Source organism: Barbatula barbatula (genome assembly GCF_947034865.1).
Source record: "Barbatula barbatula genome assembly, chromosome: 8".
Classification (NCBI taxonomy): domain Eukaryota; kingdom Metazoa; phylum Chordata; class Actinopteri; order Cypriniformes; family Nemacheilidae; genus Barbatula; species Barbatula barbatula.
In genome coordinates, this window is record NC_136771.1 from 13,094,015 (window position 1) to 13,117,299 (window position 23,285).

The window sequence follows — 23,285 nt, forward strand, 5'->3', positions numbered from 1 at the left end:
ACTGCTGTCTAATTGGTTTTGCTTTAATGTATATTATCGTGAAACTTCCAAAGAACCATTCTTTGTGTAACTACAGTAACACTTATGTGATTCAAAATGATAGATAAAAAAATCTGGATAGCCACAACATTTTACCCATTTAAATAACAACATGTAAGACCATTTTGGAAACATAACATATTGGCTAACGTGATATGCTGTTGTTATTAAAGAAAACAGTTTCACCTTGGTAGGTTCTTTTTTTCATTAAAGGTTTATTCAACAGATCTGCAGACAAAGTTTTAGAAAATACTGTGATATTTTATTAAAAATGCTGCAGAAAAATTTATACAGGTGTCCAGCCAGAAATATTATCTATCACTTAAGGCAAAAACAGCAAACAATATAAGACAAACTATTATTAAGAGTCCTACATTTTTAGCCTTGTTATACTGACAAAACCAAGGGCTAAAATGAATAATGAATCAATATACAAATGTAACTTTATAAACTTTCATTTAGCATTTATAAACTTCAATTTTTTCTTCCGCTTTTAACGTCTTTTGTTATAGGATGCAAAACTTAAAAAATATTGGGGATCATTTCTTTTATTTTATTTCCGTGTATTTATTTATAGTAATCATATTTTTTTATTTACACTCATTCACTTACGTTTTAACCCAAAATATCACAAGCCTGGCACAGCACTTTACATATTGCTAGCATGTTACGAATAGAAATATCTAACATTTACTTCTTTACAAACATATCCAACTAATAAAGATATCCAAATTCACTGCCTGGATTATTTCTGTATAGATATTTTTAAGAATACAATGCTGGTCACATATGAAGCTCAGGCAGTGACGATACAGAACAAAAACATATTAAAATAGAGAAATGTATGCATGTAAAGCAAATCGGGTGGGTAGAAATTGCTCTGATTTGAGACAGCCCGCCTCCATCAAAACCCCAAGATTAAGCATAATGAGACAAATGTTAAAAATATGTCTCTGAACAGCTGGAATTGCAGCTAAGCCCAGCACTGCAATGTAATTAGAGGCCATCTTTCATTTTGACGATTTGTACAGGGTCACTATAGGGGGTCATCAAATGTAAAGCAACACTCAAACATGCAATGTTCATTAAGGACTGGGACAAAAGAACATTCAGATGATTGAAAGGGATATTAAAAGGCTTTGGAATAAGAAAGCTGTCTTCTTTTATTTGATTTTCTGTGTAAAAGCTGTTTAGCACAGACATGAAACAAAAAAGATAATAATAAATAAAATCAAATAAAACAAAACAAAAGAAAATGATATATATTTACACATACCCTAAAAAAAAAAAGTGTAAGCTCATTAATAGTCATATTTTGAACTAAATAGCAATAAAAGCTTTTGTAATTATTTTAATATTTGTATTGACTCACGTGTATTTACATTTGTATCACCTTTACAAATTCCATTATAATTACATTTCAGGCTGGGATTTTAATATGTTCTGTATTTGACAACACTCGGAAAATAACAATTGAAATTTAAATCTCACATAATTACATTGCTCTTTGTTGCTCTTGGTGTATGACATAAGGTATGGCACATACAAAGTTTAGTCTGAACCTTTATAACCCTTTTATTGTTTGTGTGTATATGTTCTCTATGCAAGCAAAACAGTTCCTCAGAATAAGTTTCTCTTGTCTTTTGATGTAAAGTCCTTTGCCTTTTTCAAGCCTGGCTCCAAATAAAGTATTACTTTAGTAACATTCATTTTTTCGCAAGTAGGTCATTTTTACTTTGCTATATTCTGCAAGAGGGCTTCATAGGAAAATAACATCTCATCCACCAAGATAAGTCTCAGAGTAGAACAAAGTCAGCTCAGTTCGCAATGACAAACAAAGGTTGTTAACCCATGCCTCAGCAGACCATGTAGTTGTGAAAAAGCTACTTTCAGACCACTTCCAGTGCACAGCACAAAGCTATACCCTGGTGGTGGAGTGCCCATGGGGCAGGTTGGTACTGTTCTGGCTACCTCCAAAGGTGTTGAAATTGTGCAGAGGTTGCATTCCAGCCAGTGAGTTTGGAATCATTGTTATGGTACTTGGTGTCATAAGTGGGATGTCGTCAGGTGACCGTCGCAGAGTAAGTGTATAATCTGCCGGGCAGGTAAGACGAAGCGTGTCATGGGCTTGGAGAGAATCACACTCATGATGGTGCTCATGCTCCATTTGCTGCTGTTTCATCTGAAGTGACATAAGCTCCTCACTCTGCAGATGTGCTATGTCATTAGCATTAGCTGCTGCATTAACCGGAGCAGAGTTTCGCTGTGGGCTGGGCCCTCGTCGGTTGGAATCATGTCGTCGCTTATCCTTCTTGTAGTAGAGTGCTGCAAAGGCCAGAATGTTAAGGAACAGGAGGGAGGCACCAACCGCGATAGTCACGCTGAGTTCAGTGGAATAATCTCGCTTTGTCTCAATCACCACGGCTGAGTCATCACTCAAATCATTGCCTTTACGCTGGTCTGTTGTCTGTTTGGTGTTGGCAGGAGGAACTCCAGGATGGCGTGTGGTGGACGGCCATGTTTTACCTAGTCTCTTAGTATAAGGAAAAGGGGTAGTATCCTGAGGGGGTATCTTAGTCGTGGTTGAAACATACTGAAATAGTTCATTGATGTTATGAAGATGAGGTACTAGCTCCAACCAGAAGGCAACCTTAGTCGCACGATAGTGATCCCTCACCCTTGGCTTTAGCCCAATGTGTAGGTAGAGCTGGTCCTTGGGGTTGTATTTAGACCAGGCTACTTCCTCAAAGCGGTTAGGCTTAGTGTGGATGAATTTGGTGTCTTGTGGAACTGGCTGATTTGGATCCCTGAAAAGAGAATAAAAAAAACATCAGTCCATAAAGATCTTTCACAGTAAATACTAAAGCTGTGCCAAGGATAGTACAAACATAATCTTTTTAAACTTAAAGGACCATTGTGTCATTTTTAGTGGCATCTAACCGTGAGGTTGCAAACTGCAACCAACCGCTCACCCCACCCTTCCCCCTCCCTTTCGAAGCACTACGGAGGCTGAGAGAGGATGAAGATGTTGTCACATTTTTGCTTCTTTCCCGAATGAGATACCGTATTTATGAAAGGTGCTCTGTAGAGCAGTTTGTCTGTTTAGGGCTACTGTAGAAACAACATGGCCACATGACATCACATTCAATCCAAGAAGACCCACGCTGTATATACTGTAGATAGAAAACGCTCATTCTAAGGTAATAAAAACAAAACGCTTCATTATGTTAGGTCTTTATACACCTCTGAACACAAAGTTATGTATAATGCATTTCTGTCAATATATCCTCCAAAAAACTACACACTGGACCTTTAACCTCTAGAACTAGTATTGTATGAGAACACATGCAATATCAATAGCTTAACTTTAAGATATTGAACGCAAGGATAACATAGAAACATAGATGCAATTCAGTTGCCTTTTATTTACACACAGCGCTCCAGCCAACAGGATGACGCACGGACATATTTTTTATGCACTTTCATAACCGACCTAATTCTGCCCAAGACAATTTGATAAATTATACGTTTGAACTCAAAAATACAACATTGATGTGTATTTGAAAAGTCATTACTGGTGTACATTTCCCAGCCACATAAAGAGCATACCTGGTGCTAAAGGTTTCAACAGGAAAGCCAATTTACCACTCCTACACATTATTCAGTCTGGGAGCACAGCAGACAACATAGCCAGGCATAAAAGATTTCTAAATATGGAGATGAGGTGGTACAACCAGGCTGGTGTTTCTCTCTGATTGCATTAGCACTGTCAGGGTTTGCTGCTGGAGCAATAGCTTCCCTCCTCCACAGATCAAAATATGCTTGTTTGAAAAATGACCCTGGCAGTCATCTTTTGTCAACAGGCTTTTTACATAGTTTAGCAAAACACAATTATTTTGTCAACAAAATGGATTTAATATGAAAAACAATCTGATTTTTGCAGTGGTGTTTAAAAACATGTTACGCTTTGTTTTGAATGTCATAAATGGCCGCCTTGTAATAATATTGTTTTTGTATGTACAAAAAACATTTTAAGATCAAGTCAGAAAATCATAAAAATTAAAGAATTCTCCATTTGAATCTATTGACTTATTAGATTTTTACTCTGGTGTTGTTTATAGATTTTTAGAACAGTAATGTTTTTAATAGAAAATGGACCATCTCATGTGTTTAATTAAGTTTACTGTGAATTCAGTTTTCTGAGCCACTTAAAGGGATAGTTCACCCAAACAAGAAAATTCTGACATCACTCACTCTCTAGTTGTTCCAAACCAGTGGCGGATTTTCGCATGGGAGAAATGGGCAGCCGCCCAGGGTGGCATCTTCCAGGGGACGGCACAGTGCGCCCACAAAAAAAAATACGCACGTAATATGCCCAATAATTTTGAGAAGCTTCGGCAGACTTCTGTGTAAATGCCTCACACTAGCACAGCATGCATGCAACAGCGAACTGCTCGATAGGCTGTATGAGTGAAGTGGAATGGGCTCACATCCTTGCTAAAAGCATTCTGTTATAACTCCGCTAGAGATCTGTGTTTACCGCTCTGGGTTCCCTTTCTGTCGGTCTCTCGACGTTGTGTCGAAGCCGACAGATGGGGTTCGCCCTTGAGAACCAATCATCTCTGACTGTTTTGAAAAGGCCAATAAAATTGGCGAATGAAATTTGCATGCCGGGCTCCGCCCCCGGATATCCGGGTATAAAAGGGGAGCCGGCGTGCTCATTCATTCACCTTTTGTTCTTCGGAGCCTTCGCTCGTATGACTGACAGAGCTGAATTCTTGACGTGGTGCAGCAGATTGTCCCTTCCAAGCGATCATCCCCCCGGCGTTTCAGCAGTTCCAGAGGTGTTTACTGAAAGAGATAATTTCCTAAAGATTTCTCAGCGTGGCATGTCCCGCTGCTCTCGTGGTTGCGGTTCCCTCATTGAGGAGGGGGACGGACACGATGCTTGGATCAGGTGTTTGGGGGTCCAGCACGCTGAGGCAGCCTTCGTGGAGTCATCCTGCCCGCACTGCGGGCGGATGGCTATACAGACGTTGCGGTCACGGGTGGCTGTGCTCTCTCTCGAGTGCCGGCCACCATCTCGTCTGCTTCCCACTCTGCGACCGCGGTGGCCACGGCCCCGCCGTCAGCTGCGGCGAGCAGCTTGGTGGCATGGGGATTTCCGTGAGCGTAAATCCGTCAGCCGATGGCTCGCAGACCGTTCACGCACCGTCTCGCTCGTCTGACCGTTCCCAATCGGGCTCGATGCATGACGACGATGAGATGTCCCTCGCAGCATCGGAGGGCGACATTCTGGCATCTGACCCTGACGATTCCTTCAAGCCGTCTCCTCCTGGAGATAGAGTTCAGGAAAAAGCAGACGTCGAGATGTCGGCCATGCTCTATCGGGCCGCCGCACGCATCGGGCTGCAGTGCACCGCACCGCCCATGCACCAGCGCTCGCGGCTGGATAATTGGTACATCGGGTCCGAGCACGGCTCCAAGCCGTGCACGCCCCCTGTACCTTTTTTCCCCGAGGTGCATGAGGAGATCAGTAAGACCTGGAGCGCCCCCTTTTCGGCTCGCTCCCGTCAAGCTGACTCTGTCGCCATCTCTTCCCTTGATGGTGGGGCAGCTAGGGGCTACGTCGATGTTCCCCAGGCTGAATGTGCAGTCGCGGTGCACCTGTGCCCGCAGACGGCGGCCACCTGGAGGTCTCGACCTAGACTCCCATCTAAGCCGTGTAGGGTTTCGGCATCGCTGGTGTCGAAGTCCTATAACGCTGCTGGACAGGCTGCCTCAGCCCTTCATGCCATGGCCATCCTGCAGGTCCATCAGGCCAAGGCACTGAAGGAGCTCCACGAGGGTAAGACCGACCCAAAGATCATGCAGGAGCTCCGCACTGCCACCGACCTTGCCCTCCAGGCGACGAAGGTGACGGCGCAAGCTTTGGGTCGGACGATGTCCACACTAGCGGTCCACGAGAGGCACCTCTGGCTAAACCTTGCGCAGATGCGTGAAGCCGAGAAAGTTCGCTTTCTCGATGCTCCCATCTCGCAAGGGGGGCTGTTTGGTGACACTGTCGAGGACTTCTCGCAGCAGTTCTCGGCAGTACAGAAGCAGACAGAGGCCATCAAGCACATCGTTGCGTTGTGGCGACACGCAAGGCAGAGTATAAAATTGCACAGCCCTCAGCACTCTCACCTCGACGGTGCGTTGAGCTGCGCCACCGCCAGGCAGGTAAGTCAGCGGAGCCAGCCCCCCCACGAGGTGGGGCCGGCACCGCTAGCCAGCGAACCGCCCTCCCCAGGGGCGATGAAGCAGATCGTACCTCTAGTGCCCCTGTCGCAGTCTTTGAGTGCCTGGTTAGCACTCACCAGACCGTCAAGGTGGCTGGAGAACACGATCCGTCTCGGCTACTCGATCCAGTTTGCCAGACCTCCGCCAAAGTTTCGGGGCATCCTTTGTACCTCGGTCAGAGGCAGGGATGCTCCCGTGCTGCGGGAGGAGGTGGCAACCCTTCTGGCGAAGGGAGCAATCGAGCCCATCCCCTTGGCCGAGATGTCCAGCGGGTTTTACAGCCCGTACTTCATCGTCCCCAAGAAGGGTGGAGGGTTGCACCCCATTCTAGATCTGCGTACCCTGAACAAGCACCTTCAAAATCTGACGTTCAGGATGCTCACGCAGAGGCGCATCTTGACGTCCGTCAGGCGTCAGGATTGGTTCGTGGCTATCGACCTGAAGGACGCGTACTTTCATGTCTCGATTCTCCCTCGTCACCGGCCGTACCTACGGTTCGCTTTCGAGGGGCGGGCATATCAGTACAGGGTCCTCCCATTCGGTCTGTCCCTGTCCCCACGGGTCTTTACGAAGGTCGTGGAAGCCGCCCTTACTCCCCTCAGGGAGAGAGGTGTGCGGGTACTCAACTATCTCGACGACTGGCTTATCTTGGCACACTCGCGAGATCTGTTGTGTACACACAGGGATATGGTGCTCCGGCACCTAGACCGTTTGGGGTTACGGGTCAACCGAGAAAAGAGCCAGCTCTCCCCTGCGCAGAGCTCCTTTTTTCTCGGTATGGAACTCGACTCTGTCTCCATGACGGCGCGACTCACTTCAGAGCGTGCACAGTCAGTGCTGAACTGCCTGAACCTCTTCAGGCGGCAACCAGCAGTCCCCCTGAAACTGTTTCAGAGGCTCCTGGGCCACATGTCATCCTCGGCGGAGGTAATTCCCCTCGGGTTGATGCACATGAGACCGCTTCAGCACTGGCTACAGAGACGAGTTCCCTGGAGAGCGTGGCACACAGGCAGGAGGCGGATCGTCATTACGCCTCTCTGCCGTCGTATCCTAACCCCGTGGTCATCAGTGACCTTTTTATGGACGGGCGTCCCTATGGGGCAGGTCCCGAGGCGCGTCGTGGTAACGACCGACGCCTCCCTACAGGGTTGGGGTGCGGTGTGCAAAGGGCACACAGTGTCGGGGCGCTGGACGGGGGCCCGCCTGTGTTGGCATATAAACTGCCTAGAGTTGTTAGCTGTTCTGTTGGCACTGAGAGGACTACGGTCCCTCGTCCAGGGCCAGCACGTACTGGTCCGATCAGACAGCACGACTGCTGTGGTGTATATCAACCACCAGGGTGGCATCCGCTCACGGCAGTTAACGCATCTTGCCCGGCGCCTCCTCCTGTGGAATCAGCAGGTGACGAAGTCTCTGCATGCCACCCACATACCGGGCGACCTGAACCAGACAGCCGATGCGCTCCTTGTCAGTCAACGCCCCGTGGAGAGTGGCGACTCCACCCCCGTGCAGTCCAGCTTATTTGGGTGCAGTTCGGGCGGGCACAGGTGGACCTGTTTGCCTCCCCGGACACCACCCATTGCCCGCTTTGGTACTCCCTGACCGAGGGCCCCCTCAGCACGGATGCCCTAGCGCACAGCTGGCCACGGGACAAGTGGAAGTACGCCTTCCCCCCAGTGAGCCTCATTGCAAAGGTCCTGTGCAAGATCAGGGAAGAGGAGCAGCAAGTGGTACTAGTTGCACCGTACTGGCCCAACCGGACTTGGTTCTCGGAGCTAATGCTTCTGACGACAACTCCCCCCTGGCAAATTCGCCTGACGAAGGACCTTCTCTCGCAGGGGAAGGGCATGTTGCGGCACCCGAGACCAGACCTCTGGAACCTCCACGTCTGGCTCCTGGATGGGACGAGGAGATCCTGAGTGGTCACGGCGGCGTACCGATCTCAGGACTGCCCGTGCCCGCTGGCAGTGAGAGCACACTCCACCAGGGGTGTTGCCTCCTCATGGGCACTGGCTCAGGGCACCTCTCTGGCAGACATATGCAGAGCTGCGGGTTGGGCTACGCCCAACACCTTCGCGAGGTTCTACAACCTCCGCGTGGAACCGGTGTCAGCTCGAGTCTTACAGGGTAACACCAGGTGAGGCCAGCGGCCGGCAGGGCATACGCATGTGAAAGAGCGCCATCCCCCCCGTGGGTCAGTGCGCGATCATCTGCCTCCCTTCTTTCCCCTCGGGCGAAGAATAGGCATTCCATCCTTCACTAAGCACTCAAGGCAGTGGGCTGGGCGGAGTAGCCTGCCACCTGTGGCGGGCCCAAGCTGAGTTAGCCACGTGTAGCTCTAACCGACCTCAGTGCTCCAGACGTAGTAACCCCCCAGCAGGGTGGTTCCGTCTGAGATTTCGTCATGACTTGGTTCCCCTTCGGGTACCCATGACCTCCCCCAGGTGGACATCCACCTTGCGGCGTCCCGCACATACCTCCCATGAGTTCTTCCCTGCCGGTAAGACCATGTTGATTCTCCACTGTTTCCCCCCTAAAAGCTGGGAACTGGTCTCCGTAGCGCACCTCCCCCTTGAGGGAGTAGCGCTTACCCAGTGGTCCTACGGTACCGGATGGCTCTCGCCATTGGAGCCGTCTGAGATGGCCGAGGGCAGGGGCTACCCATCTTGCTAAAGCTCTGGGACCCCCTGTCTACCTACTGGAAGGTTACAATTTCGCGAGAGCGCTTACGTCTGACTCGCCTAGGCTGGTCAACGTCGCTTCGCTGGAGATTGTGACGCGGCTAGTGCCGTGGCGTTTTCAATAGGAACCCCATCTGTCGGCTTCGACACAACGTCGAGAGACCGACAGAAAGGGAACGTCTCGGTTACGTATGTAACCTCTGTTCCCTGATGGAGGGAACGAGACGTTGTGTCCTTCATGCCACCACATTAGCCGTCCGCTGCAGCAGTCACGAGATGCTCTCGGGCTCCTCAGCACAAAAGGTGAATGAATGAGCACGCCGGCTCCCCTTTTATACCCGGATATCCGGGGGCGGAGCCCGGCATGCAAATTTCATTTGCCAATTTCATTGGCCTTTTCAAAACAGTCAGAGATGATTGGTTCTCAAGGGCGAACCCCATCTGTCGGCTTCGACACAACGTCTCGTTCCCTCCATCAGGGAACAGAGGTTACATACGTAACCGAGACGTTTTACATTTCCCGCTCACAGTCTGTGTTCACTGTCTCCGCTCACAGCAGATAATGGACGGACTCATCTACAGGTAGATGAAGTAGCCTACCTACACTTTACAGCTAGTGCTTGATCTGATAAAAGTAGAATTTGGGTAGTTTGTTTTTTAGTATTTTAGTATTATTGGAAAACTGCTTAAATGATTGAAATCGATCTTGCGCTGTTTTTATCTGCGTATTGACGTAAACTTTGAATATTTACGATGTTGAGGCAGTTTTCTGACATATTCAATTAATCCCTACTAATATATAAACCTTAAATTTAAATATTAACATGCCACAGTTAAAAAGGAGGGGGCGCTGAAAAGGTGTTTTGCCCAGGGCGCTATGGGAGCTAGAACCGCGACTGTCCAAACCTGTATATGTCTTTGTTCTGATGAACATTCTTGAATTGAGTAACCTAACAGTTCTTTGACCCCATTGACAATCATAGTAGGAAAAATTATAATGGTAGTCAAAAGGGCACAAGAACTGTTGTACTACTTTTATTACAATATCTTCTGTTGTCTTCAACAAAAAACAAGTAATGTTTCCTACTATGTTAGTCAATAAGGTCCAAGAACTGTTTGGTTACAACTGTTTGTGTTCATTTTGTTTGGAACAACTCGGAGGTTTGTAAATTATGGCAGACTTGGGTAACCGATCCCTTTAATAAAATCTGTATGTTGCTTTTGTAAATGGACTTCAGTATCTATAGCAGCATATTGGTATATATACCATCTAAAGGTTTCTGAAAATAGAAAGCTAAGTGAAATGGCCCGTAAATTAAATTATAAACTGGTTAATTGCTTATTTCAAAATGACCTGATATATGACATTGGCTCTCCAAATGAATACCGTATAACTAATGATGGTACACATGAACAATCTGCTCCTTTTATTTAAATTAAATTAAGGGTAAGTCGCTTTGGATAAAAGCGTCTGCCAAATGAATAAATGTAAATGTAAATTCACATACAGAAACTAATGCACTCATTATCTTTATTATCTTATAGTCAAATGGCATTATATATTAATTCAAAACTATGCTCTGATTCAGTTAAGAACTGTGAAAGCATTCAAAGGATGACTAAAATGTTTTGATGGTCTAGTTAGCCTCGGTTTGTGCTAACTTTAGAATGAATTAGTCCCCAAAACAACCTGAAAACTTCAAGACACTTAAATGATGTCGCTGGAACTAAAGGCTTTGTCATGATACATGCTGTCATTTCTTTACAGTACAAAACACGATAGATTTCTGAAAGATACAAGAAAAAGTGGGAGACAGATAACAGAAAGTGTTAATCACAATAAAAGCCACTAAGGACCAAGAGCACAAACAATAAATGAAGAAATTACAACAAATAAAAGGAAACTAAAATTGATACACCAGGAACTAACATCACTACGGAATGTTTGTCTAGGAGTCAAAAGCTAAATGTGACAAAGGCATTTGATGTCTGTGACCTAAGCCCATAATATTTAAGAAACAGTGCCTGTGTGCATATACAGTATACATATTCTCCAAAACAAAGGGCTCAATTACTTTGATATACTTATGGGTTGGACTTAATTCACTAGAGTATTGCTCTAGTGAACGGCTGTATTGAGAGTTGTACTTTTTTAATTATCTTTGTAACAGAACTGCTGTTTCTTAATATCTACAGCCGTTGATGGTTTCAGCAGCGCAAAGGTCATGTGTCCCGAGGGAAACAATGAAATACTATGAAACGTATAGTATCAATGCAATGTAGGCCTATGTTTCTTTGGATAAACACATTGTAATTATGTAATCAAGCAATATAAATACCAGGGGTGTAACAATACATCGACATGGATCAATACATTTTCTAATGATATGATGCTTTGATGTCACACGTAAAATATCGATATGAAGTACCTTTATTTTCACACTCTCCATGTCCCCCATTAGTGATGGGAAGTCCAGTTCTTTTCTGCGAACCGGATCTATTGGACTGCTCGTTTCAATGAACCGGTTCAAAAGACCAGTTAACCGATTCTTTTATGCCCTGACGTTATAACGTCACTCGCCCCAACGCATCAAGTCTATCATCCTGGCCGGCTGGGGTGAAACTGCACTTACACTACACTCAGCACATTCAAATATATAAATCCATAATCATAACTTCTGTCAGTTAACACATCATCGTCATGATCCGACATGTTTCTTGCTTGTAAGTTTTGCAACTAAAGCACCCAAATACAGTATATATTTATATACTGTGTATATACAGGTATATACACTCACCTAAAGGATTATTAGGAACACCATTCTAATACTGTGTTTGACCCCCTTTCGCCTTCAGAACTGCCTTAATTGTACGTGGCATTGATTCAACAAGGTGCTGAAAGTATTCTTTAGAAATGTTGGCCCATATTGATAGGATAGCATCTTGCAGTTGATGGAGATTTGTGGGACGCACATCCAGGGCACGAAGCTCCCGTTCCACCACATCCCAAAGATACTCTATTGGGTTGAGATCTGGTGACTGTGGGGGCCATTTTAGTACAGTGAACTCATTGTCATGTTCAAGAAACCAATTTGAACTGATTCAAGCTTTGTGACATGGTAGATTATCCTGCTGGAAATAGCCATCAGAGGATGGGTACATGGTGGTCATAAAGGGATGGACATGGTCAGAAACAATGCTCAGGTAGGCCGTGGCATTTAAACGATGCCCAATTGGCACTAAGGGGCCTAAAGTGTGCCAAGAAAACATCCCCCACACCATTACACTACCACCACCAGCCTGCAAAGTGGTAACAAGTAATGATGGAGCAATTTTCTCATTCTGTTTACGCCAAATTCTGACTCCACCATCTGAATGTCTCAACAGAAATCGAGACTCATCAGACCAGGCAACATTTTTTCCAGTCTTCAACTGTCCAATTTTGGTGAGCTCGTGCAAATTGTAGCCTCTTTTTCCTATTTGTAGTGGAGTGGATATTTCAGTCAAAGTTGCTCTTCTATAAGCTTGAATCAGTCGGCCCATTCTCCTCTGAACTCTAGCAGCAACAAGGCATTTCCACACAGAGGACTGCCGCATACTAGATGTTTTTTTAATTTTTCACACCATTCTTTGTAAACCCTAGAAATGGTTGTGCGTGAAAATCCCAGTAACTAAGCAGATTGTGAAATACTCAGACCGGCCTGTCTGGCACCAACAACCATGCCACGCTCAATATTGCTTAAATAACCTTTCTTTCCCATTCTGACATTCAGTTTGGAGTTCAGGAGATTGTCTTGACCAGGACCACACCCCTTAATGCATTGAAGCAACTGCCATGTGATTGGTTGATTAGATAATTGCATTAATGAGAAATTGAACAGGTGTTCCTAATAATCCTTGACACACACACACACACTCACAGACACATTCTGTATATACAAACAATGTATGGCCCAGCCTTAATCTTGATATTATATTTCCCTCTTTAGGATGTCGCCCCTACATCCTCATCTTTCCTACTTCTACTATATTATAAAATTGTCTCCCTGTTTTTCTCTTGTTCCATTTATCTTGCCATTTGCTCATGGTTTCACTTTTAATAATAGTCTTAATTTGTGTCTTGCTAAATAAAATATCCATTTTATTTTGCTGCCTAGTTGCTACCTTGGCTAATGAATCTGCTGTTTCATTGCCTTTATTTCCCCTTTGAGCTGGCAAATACAGTCACTATATTCATCTTGAAAAGTCTGGGAAGAGTTTCATATATCTCATTAACTACAGTATATCTTGCATACTTTGGGATGAAAATGACTGTAATGATAATAACTCTGAACTTGAATCTAAACACAGGATAACCGTTTAGTTTAACTTGTTCTACCTAAGGTAGAGCTGTTGCGATTGCAATTGGCTCAACTGTATAAACTGCCAAGCGATCTGGCGTTCTTTTATTAACTGTTATTTGTAAAGACGGAATGGTAAATGCATATGCTGTTTTTCCTGTGAGATCTTTGAATCCATCTGTATATATTACAACATGATTCTGATACACTATTTGAATCCTATCCTCCACCAATATTGGTATCTTTGAATATATTACTATTTTCTAGTAGATATACGTCAACAAACACTGGGGGAAATAACCATGGAGGGGATACTGTTAATGGGACTGTAGGACTGCATGTTGCCTGGTTTAATGCCATTTTCCAAGCTTTGTCCGCTGAGATCCATGCAAACATTTTCTCATCGCTCTCTAACTTTCCCAGCACGAGAGAAGCTCCTTAGGTGTTGGGTTTCTAGCCTCAACATGTCCCTTTAGATTTGCCCAATAATTCATCATTAGCTGTTCCCATCGGAAACAGATTGGCATTTCTCCCATCTCCACATATAGAGCATCAATAGGAGTCGATTTGACCGCAACATAACATAATCTCAGTGCCTGAATTACTTCCAGGTTTTGTAATAAAGTTTTAGCTGCCGATGCGTATAAAAAACTCCCATAATCCAACACTGATCTGATAAATGCTATGTATACTTTTTTTCAAATTTCACCTCTGCTTGCTCCCCACTCTGATCCAGATTGACATTTAATCAAAACCACATCCCCCAAATCATGTTCAATTACTTGTCTGTACAAGCTAAAACGTGACACTGTTACTGGCTGTTTGATAAATAAGTATGATACAGACAATATGTAAAAGAGAAAGGCTTTATTGAACAATATGCTGTAGAAGAAATGTTTAGAAAGTAGAAAACGGGTCTGAAGTTGCAACACACAAAACTATGTATAATTTATTGTATTGGTGTTATTGTCCCATTTGGACAGAGTGTGTGCACTTGTGAAAGAGTTTAATTAAATGGTCATCTTCTATATTGTGGTTTCATTTGTAAGTTATTAAAAAATTGTAAATGCAATAATTGTTGTGATCTTTTTTACCGACCAAAATAATCTGCAGCCCTTCGATGGTTTGATTTGAGATAAGAGGAGCACTTCAGTAAAGTGGCATAGTGTTCAACATACTGTATATCCCATTACATTCTAATTGACAATGTTATTTTTACACAATAATGACATGTAACTTTACAACAGGAAACATCTTGTATTGCCAATTACAATGAGCTAACATGTAGGAGGAATTTGCCTTGGTAAACTGGTGCATAAGAGTCAAACAATTAAAAAAACAAAATAATATATATTGCGTCCTGGTTCCCCTGGGTTGTCGCAATCGCGACACCAAGGCTGACCACATAAGCAGCGTCCCACTGGGAAAATAGCCAGGTTCACCCCTGGTTCTTCTGCTGGTAACCCAGAAAAATACTGACTAAACATCATTTTAAATAGCTACCTAATGAAATATACTAGCTATTTCTTTTGCTTGTTATCAGAAATGATCTCCGGGATATACTGTTTATACAATTATAAGAATATAAAAAACTGGGAGTCTGCAAACCCAGCTGTACTGCAGGTAATAACTAAATCAACTAAATTACACAACATGTAAAACATGTAAGAGTTTTTAATTATATTTCCTTGTCCTGTAATGAAAGATGCCTGATATTAAATTAGATTTCTCTGAGATTCGTATTAATCTAAATTTGCACCAAGCAGCACCAAATCTTGTTGTGGTTTTGTTCTTGTCTGGGTGTTGTCTGGCAAGGGAGGTGTGTTTTGTTTGGTCGAGCATGTTTTCTCCGTTGTTTGATGGCAGGGCACGTGCTCAGTGTCCATGTTACTTGCCCCGCCCTCGTGTTTCGCCATTAGGGCTTCGCTCTCACCGGCGATTCACCTAGTTTTCACTTGCCCATTTTTTTATGTTAATTCATTCCCGTAATCATTTCACACCGGCTCTCTATTACCATTCAGTAGATTTCTCTTTATTACCCTTCTGTTTGCAAAACGGCACCGCCCATTTGCATTCTTGCCCACCTCGGGAGTTACGGGTCGAGTGGACTCCCCGTTTTCTACCCACCTCCTCTCAACCGTGGTGGTTGTGGGACTTTGAGCTGTGGACTACATCTCGCCGGTGGATGCCTTGTTCCCGCAGCGATTCATACTTTCGTGGTGTTCGTTTTTTGGACCATGTACTGCTTGTGCTAATAAACTTTGTTTCTTTCCCCACACTTAGTCATCCCTTGTCTGCCATGACAAAATCGATCTCTGATCCTCGTTGCCTGAGGTACTCAGAACATTATATGTATTCACTTTGTTCATAAACTTGATGGCCTGTGATGCGGCAACACATGATATGCGTCAGAGTGGTGTGGGAAGATGTGGAGAGATCCTGGGTCTCCAGATCGGAAACCGGCGGCTTTTTACACTGCTCTTTAGTTCCGCTTGCCAGTAGATGCTGAACTGAAGGGGGTGTACAATGGCATGTTCAGGGATTTATTTTTATATAATGTGTTATGCTAAATGTAGATGGGGGTTGGTTTCGTTATAATAAATTTCTCTTTTTCTCTTTTTTGTAGTTTTGATTGAGTTAATGTTTGTTGTATTTCGATGTTCGATATCGGTTGTTTTGTTTCCCACCGTTGTGTTTCTGGATGGACCCAATGAATGTCTCTCTGTTGTGTCATTTGGCAGCTTCAAGGACTGTACCAGTAGAGCAGTGGGAGGAGGTGTTAGAAGATCTGTGTGAGGCTTGAACAATACAGGAAGCGTTAACACACATCCCGTGAAGATCCTGTTAAGACACCTGACATAATATACTGCAATGTAATGTTACGAGCACTTAAATAGGGTTTTATAACGGGGAAAAATATCTCCTTGCAGTGTTTCTAGGTGTTTAAATAGCTAAATATGTATTATTACAGTATTACTGCCTTCCGTTATTTAGTGCCAAATAAACCTGAATAATCTCTCTATTTTTTGGTTATTATTCTGAAGAATTTTTTATTGGTAAATGCAGAACAACGAAAAGGAATGAGGCAAAATAACGCGAGGCTATAGCCCAACGAACTAAAGCGAAATATAAGATAAATATAAAATGTTGTAGGAAAAAAATGTAAGTAGATTTGCTTGTTTTCTGAGCATAAATTAGAAATATGATGGAATGATGCGAAGAGGCTTCTTTGCAGCACAGCACGAGCACGGCAGGTGCACACAGCTGTGTTTTGAAAGGTTGGTGGGATCAAGTTTATTGAAGCACTGTGTGTTTTCATGTTAATAGTTTTGATAAAAATAATTTCAAGTTTAAACTGCAGACAAAGCTATTCTCACATTTTGACCTTAAGTTTGGTGATTAGGACTCTGGATTTAGCTAAAGACGAGAAGTAGGCCTATTTTTTGTTTTCGATTTACTAACGAACGAAATTATTTGCTTACCTATATTTGTTTTTATAGCGAAATAATTTACGATTTATTATATATGTGTGTCATCACTACATGGCTTTTATGGCATTATTTCTGACTTTTGTTCTCACAGGGCCCTGTCCGGGACTGATCCCATTAATGTTATTAGGTCCCCTTTCCTTAATCACTTTTTGGATCAATCCCTGATGCATTTTCGTTCGCACAGAAGGCACTCTGGCAATTTTGGGGCAATTTTCTGGGATCAGCGGTCTGTGTGAATGGGGTTCAAGACAGACGGTACTATAAGATTATGTACAGACCACCTTAACCTCAACTCTGTTTCCAAATTAAAAAGTGATCTTATTGAGCGTCTGGGTAACTGTAAATATCTAACAACCATTTTTCTCTCAAAAGGGTATTGGCAGATCCCATTGACAGGCCGATCCAAAAAAAGCTGACTGCATTCATTGACCCCATTTGACTCGTCCAGTGTCGCTGTGATGCGTGGCAGAATAATGTAACATCACTGCGGTTAGTGCTAATTTTATTTCTTCTGTAAAGCTCACAGTGGAACTGTTCTGCTTTCAGAGAGAAATAGACATTCACTAAAGTGTACCATCAGGTTTTTATGTCAAATCTATTATTAAAGTGTAATAAAATGTATATGTACAATTTATCTGACATATGAAATTCAATGTTAATGTTCAATGTTTCAAAATGCTCCATTGAAGCCTGACCTGATATGTCTACTTGACTTACAGAGCACTAGTGGATGTTTATTTTCCTCAGTGCTGATATTAATGAACCATGTCTTGCTCTAAAAAAGGAAATGGATATCAGGGTTGTGGTCCTACCTACCCTGCTGAAAAAAACTATAGAAAATGTAATGGGTTCATTGGACAAAATGGAAATTTTATTGGATTTAATGTAAACTAAAATGGTGTCTTCTGGTACATGGTATATAATGGTATGTGCTGTATTCTATGGGTTGGGTGTTAATCAATAGAACACAATTAAATCCTATTTAAATAATGCTCAAAACACACTACAAAATTTAAAGGTTTTAAGGTTCAGAATGGTGTTTTAATTGAAACCTTTAGAAACATAAATCTTTACAGAAATGTTATTGTTTTTTCTTCAAAAGATTAGTAGAATATAGTTTACAGCCGTATGAACTTGTCCTTTAAATCGACTGATTGATTATTTAAATCAAATAAAAAAGCTTCAGTCAAAATTTTAACTGAAGGTGTTTTAACAAAATCCTGTTACCGCATTAATTTATATTGGAGAAATAATGAAAAGCTTGCAAAATAACAATGTCTAAAGGCCAATCTATTTGCATTTTAAAGCTGCGTCTTATTCACAAAACTCCTGGACATTTTTATCAAATGGTATCACTGAGAAACAACCCACAAAATCGCCAATTCCACCAAATGCAATATAGAATCAGCTGCTGAAACAACGCAGATAGCATGTGCTATTACCGAGCAGAATTTATTTTTGGCGAAACCTCCCAATCGTATGTTACGCGTTCCCCATACGTGATTTATTCGTCTCATTTTTTGGGAACACTCAGGCTGATATCACCAGTGGAGTGTTTACCAGAGGCTGGAGTGACTCTCCTGCAAAGTGAGCATTCTCCAAGTGCTGCTGAAATTGCTTTTGTTTCTCTGCTCCGTTTTAAAGTACTTGCACTGAGTGAGAAACACTTAGCCAGAGGGTGGAGAGGAGCTTGACGTGAGGGACTGATGAGCCTGCCAATCCATCTCCTGACACAGAGGCATCAGCTGGAGTGGAGACCATGTTCGGCCAACAACCAATGGAGTGTGAATAGAACCCTAAATGTATGAGGGTATGGTCTGGAGTGACTATGTTATGTCTTCAAGTTCTGATACAGTAAGACCACTGAGGGTAATTTTGTTTAAAAAGAAAACATCACTCAATAAGGTTAAGCTCCCTAAGTAGAAAGTGCAGTGTTTATCCGCAGCAGTATTGTGCACGAGCCTCCAAACTGTTTTCACCGGTTATGCTTAAAAAAAACTGTAACTGGGTTATTCATGACGACACACATTATATGTCATGTGCGGCTCTTACAGTAATAAAACGTACAGTAATTCAGTAAGAACTTTCAAATAACAGAATGTCTCAACACAATAATTTCCATGCTTTTAATATGACACAAACAGAAATAGATAAACCTATTCAACACTGCACAAGCTGTATAATACTGAATAGGTCGATTACTTATTATGGTCAAACTATTATGAGAAAACATTGAATCAAGAGCCTCAGTACCCCATTAATGTCTAAATATGTGCACAGGATAACTGACATTGTATTCTTCCAGCAGTACAGCAGTGTACAGAATAGTCGAGATGCCCTGATATATCAGCCAATTATCGGTTTTGGTTGATAAAAGCCTTTTTTCCTAATATCGGCTGTTGGCTTCAGCGGTGAAAAATAACTCATTGCAAATATGTTAATTTGTCGATTTTTCTACTTTCTTAAGTATAATTAAATTGTGGTACTTTTACTCCTACTTGAGTTGAAGTATTGAATTATATTTATTTTTCACCAAAAGTATAACATAGGCAAAGTTGCCAACAGAGAAACAGGTCGAGCTTGCATTTGACAGGCACTTTTCAAACTACTGCATCACGTCACTGAATCAGATATTTTATAAATTGCCGACCGTAAATATACAAAACTTTATCTTTGTGAGTGGATGCATCAAAATTCTAACAAAAATTCCCGGCGGAAACACACCTACAAACTTCACTCGCTGTTACCCGCTACAGTATATGGGTATTACCCTCTCAAGTTTGGTATCTATGTTAAGCTTAGAATTTCTGCTTTTGTGTTTTTTCCACAACGTCTCATTACATCGGCAAGCCCATGGAGAGAGTTTTCTCAATATTTAGTTTTTAACCCCCAGATTCCGCAGTTTTAAGAAGTGGTATCTCGCGCCAGATATTTTCATACACCAATAGAAAGCTTATTTATTCAGCTTTCAGGTGATGTAAAAATCTAAATTTCGACCTTTATGACGTTTTGTTGCCCAGGGTCACATATTGTGTTTCACATATTTAAATTTTGGGACAGGCTGTATAATAAGTATCGTAATGTACATCCAGGTTTCTATCGCAAAGTAAACCTTTCAGTGTGATAAAAGACATACATTGGAATGTCATAACTAGCCAATCAGAATCAAGAATTCTAGAGTGCCAATTGACTATAACCCCAACTGTAACCCAACTTTTACCATAATCCCTTATCCTCTATACCTAACTAGGCCCATATTACTTCAAACTCATCAGCAGCATTCATAAACAAAATCCAGAATAACATGTAGTTATACAGTAAATCTATAGTCCTGCAGGTTCTTAATTCGTGGCCACGATATATACAACGTCACGGTCAGTGGTACTGGAAGATGGCGGTGCCCTTGCTACAAAACCTATTATAAGGCATCCTTTTTTCTTTTAAATGGTAACACTAATCTGATTTACTATATACTTTTTGATTGGAGTGGAAACCCCTTCAATAAATAAAGTTAACTTGACTGGATGCTTCATTAGAACTTTAAGGTCACTACACTAATGGGCACAGAGCAGAGACTGCAAGCGCTGGTGGAGGGTGAAACACAACACTTTCAAATAACCCTGTTTCATTGGCCAATAAAACAAAATTACAGCACAACACCAGTATAACAAAAAATATTTTAAATTTGACTTTTGACTGGTGGTGTACACCTGACACATTTAAACTGGTACCTTTATTCATGCAGTCATACGGTGTTATTTTTATTAATGGAACATTAATACTTAAAACTTGTCTTACCCTGTTTTCGCGAAATTCGTCCAGTAGGTCATTACCACTGCCGACAGCATGACATCATTCTTGGAAAAATTGCAGTTAAAGAGATCCGTGGGACCAATCATGGGAATTCCAAACACGTAAGGCACCTCATCTCCGTGTGCCGAATCCGCCCAACTAGGTTTCATTTCACTCTGACAATGGTGATAGAAGGCGTAAAAGTATGTCGGAGATCCGTATTGCGCGTGCAGATCTGCTGTTGCCACCGCTGGAGCCACCCACTGATGATCGGTAAAAAGTGCGACTAAAGTTTTTCGCCTGGTCTCTGGGTTCTCCTTGTCAGCCCAATCGGTGTACATAAACTTTATGGTCTCTCGAAGCGTGTCTTTGCCCTCTGGATAACCGTAGAGGTGGTCCACAAAATCAGACACAGCAAAGTCAAAGTCATTTGCAGAGACACCGTCCTCGCTGTCCACGATGCCATCTACAAATTTAAAACCCTCCCCCTGGTTGACACCTAGCATGATGTCATAGTTGAGGAACTCTCCCTGTTCCATCAGAATTTGTGGATCGTCAGGGATGACGTCGCCATCAATAACTGGCCCAAAAGCGATGTGGTACTTGGCCTGTGTGATGTACTGCTCTATCAGCTCCTTGTAGTTTTTGTTCTGCAGACATTCTACCAAATCTATAGTGTCTAGCATATTGCATCCCACCTTCTCAGCCAGGATGCGCGTGTATTTAGCTGGCTGGTAGTTGACAGCCCAGCTTGACAGAGCAGTCCCACTTTGGATGATGGCTTTCTGAAACAAATCTGATAACAAAAATAAAAAGAGAGAAATGGTGAGCTACTGATCAGTGTAAGAATGGAAGAAAACAATGAGTAGGACAGAGGTATTGAAATAACAAAATCAAAGGAAAGCAAAAACATGATTAAAGTACGTCATTCGGTTGAGGTACCTTGCCAGAAAGCACATAAATCGTATAAGAATGCTATGTAATGATGCCTGAGGTATAATATTAAATAGACTTTTTCTTTTTCTGGTTGAGTTGTTTATTTCCTTCTATACTGTTATTTGAAAAAAAAAACAATAATACGTGACATAGTTGCCAAGTGATATGCATGCTGTACCTTTGTCAGCTCAGCCAGATGTGGCAATAACACGATGACACAGACTGTGTCCTAGAAAATAGCAATACCTTGGGGCACACATCTCGCTAGACTGAACCGAGGCCTCTCATGAACTGACAGGGAGTGAAAAATAGCTTTCACTCACATATAGATTTTCAAATAATCATAGGGAAAAACAATGCACAAAATAAATAATTAACTAAATTTAAGGGGTTCAGATAAAACTGGTCTGCCAGTCATCTTAAGCTGTAGGATGTGAATAATGTAACAAGAAACATAGAAAATAATATATGCTGTATATATATATATATATATATATATAAAGCACTTCTATAGGTCAGAATTTATATAGGTTCTGGTACTTAAGAAATATGTGAGATATTTATTTTATACCAAGAAATGGACAGCAATTATGCACTTATCCAGATGCAATTAATATGCATTTGGTGTGATTGGGAAACATAAAAGAGCTCAAGACATTTCAATGGTACACATTATACTCTTTAGACATACAGACCTATCTGTAGTAAGGGTTAAAAGCAAAATAATATGTATCTCTCTGCACTTTGCAATTTACATTATGTAATTCATAAATCATTCATAAATCATTGCCGACCTTCTAAACAGGAACACCAAGAGCGATCAGCACATCTTGTCCATGTTATTTTGATCAAATATGGCATTTCCTTATTCGGGGCTGTGTAACGTTGGAGTAACTGTAGCCAGAGGTCTTTTGATCCATTACTAGATTTTGTCTGCTATCTAGCCAGGCTGAACATTAAATGGTAAAATCTATGTTTATGGTGGGACAATTGAGTTCTAGATGAATGCCTTGTAGGGTTGTTGTTGCACATAAAAATTAGATGGAGCCTGTCACGCCGAGACCAAGGTCTTCTGGGTTATAAAACACATCGATATATCAGTGCAAAGGACATGGTTCAAGTGTAAATATTAAAAGGCATTTTTTTATTTCATAAGTATAATAGTACATAGTAGTGTCTTAAAGCGATAGTTCACCCAAAAATCAATTTGCTAGAAGTGAACAATAGAAGTGAATGGGTGCCGGCACTGTTCTGTTACCAACTTTCAGTTTTCTGCTAAAGAAAGAAATTCGTACAGAATGAATTTTCATCAACTATCACTTTGACATTTTACGATATTTATTGCTTTTGTAATGAATCGAGTAATATCATTGAGTACAATTATTCATATTGTATGCTATGAAAATAAGGAGGGAACGAGACGTTGTGTCGAACCGACAGATGGGGTTTGATCTTGAGAACCTATCAACTCTTTTTTGAAAAGGCCAATAAAATTGACGAATAGGGCGGCCAGTCTCCTTCCCGTACATACGGGTATAAAAGGAAGATGGCGTGCCCATTCAGTCACCATTTGGGCTGAAGAACCTGGCAAGGATAACCGTGTCGCTGCAGCTGGCGTTGTGGCATAAAGGACCGGAATGGCCATCGGCCAACCCAGCGTGCGACGTCACCTATTCAGCCGTTACGCAAAGTCAGTGGCTGCGTGCAGTTAAATCGTGTCTTCC

General features: G+C 42.4%; 1 protein-coding gene across 1 annotated transcript in view; it reads right to left on the reverse strand.

Annotated features, from left to right (window-relative positions):
* Positions 1-244: 244 nt before the first annotated feature.
* The window catches only part of nlgn4xa (neuroligin 4 X-linked a), an 82,392-nt gene continuing 59,351 nt past the window's right edge, over positions 245-23,285 (reverse strand). Inside the window, exons 5-6 of the mRNA XM_079462773.1 lie at positions 20,632-21,421; positions 245-2,846 (exon numbers count right to left, since the gene is read on the reverse strand). Coding sequence (XP_079318899.1) covers positions 1,958-2,846; positions 20,632-21,421 — 1,679 coding nt within the window. The 3' untranslated portion in view covers positions 245-1,957. The remainder of the gene's footprint in view (positions 2,847-20,631; positions 21,422-23,285) is intronic.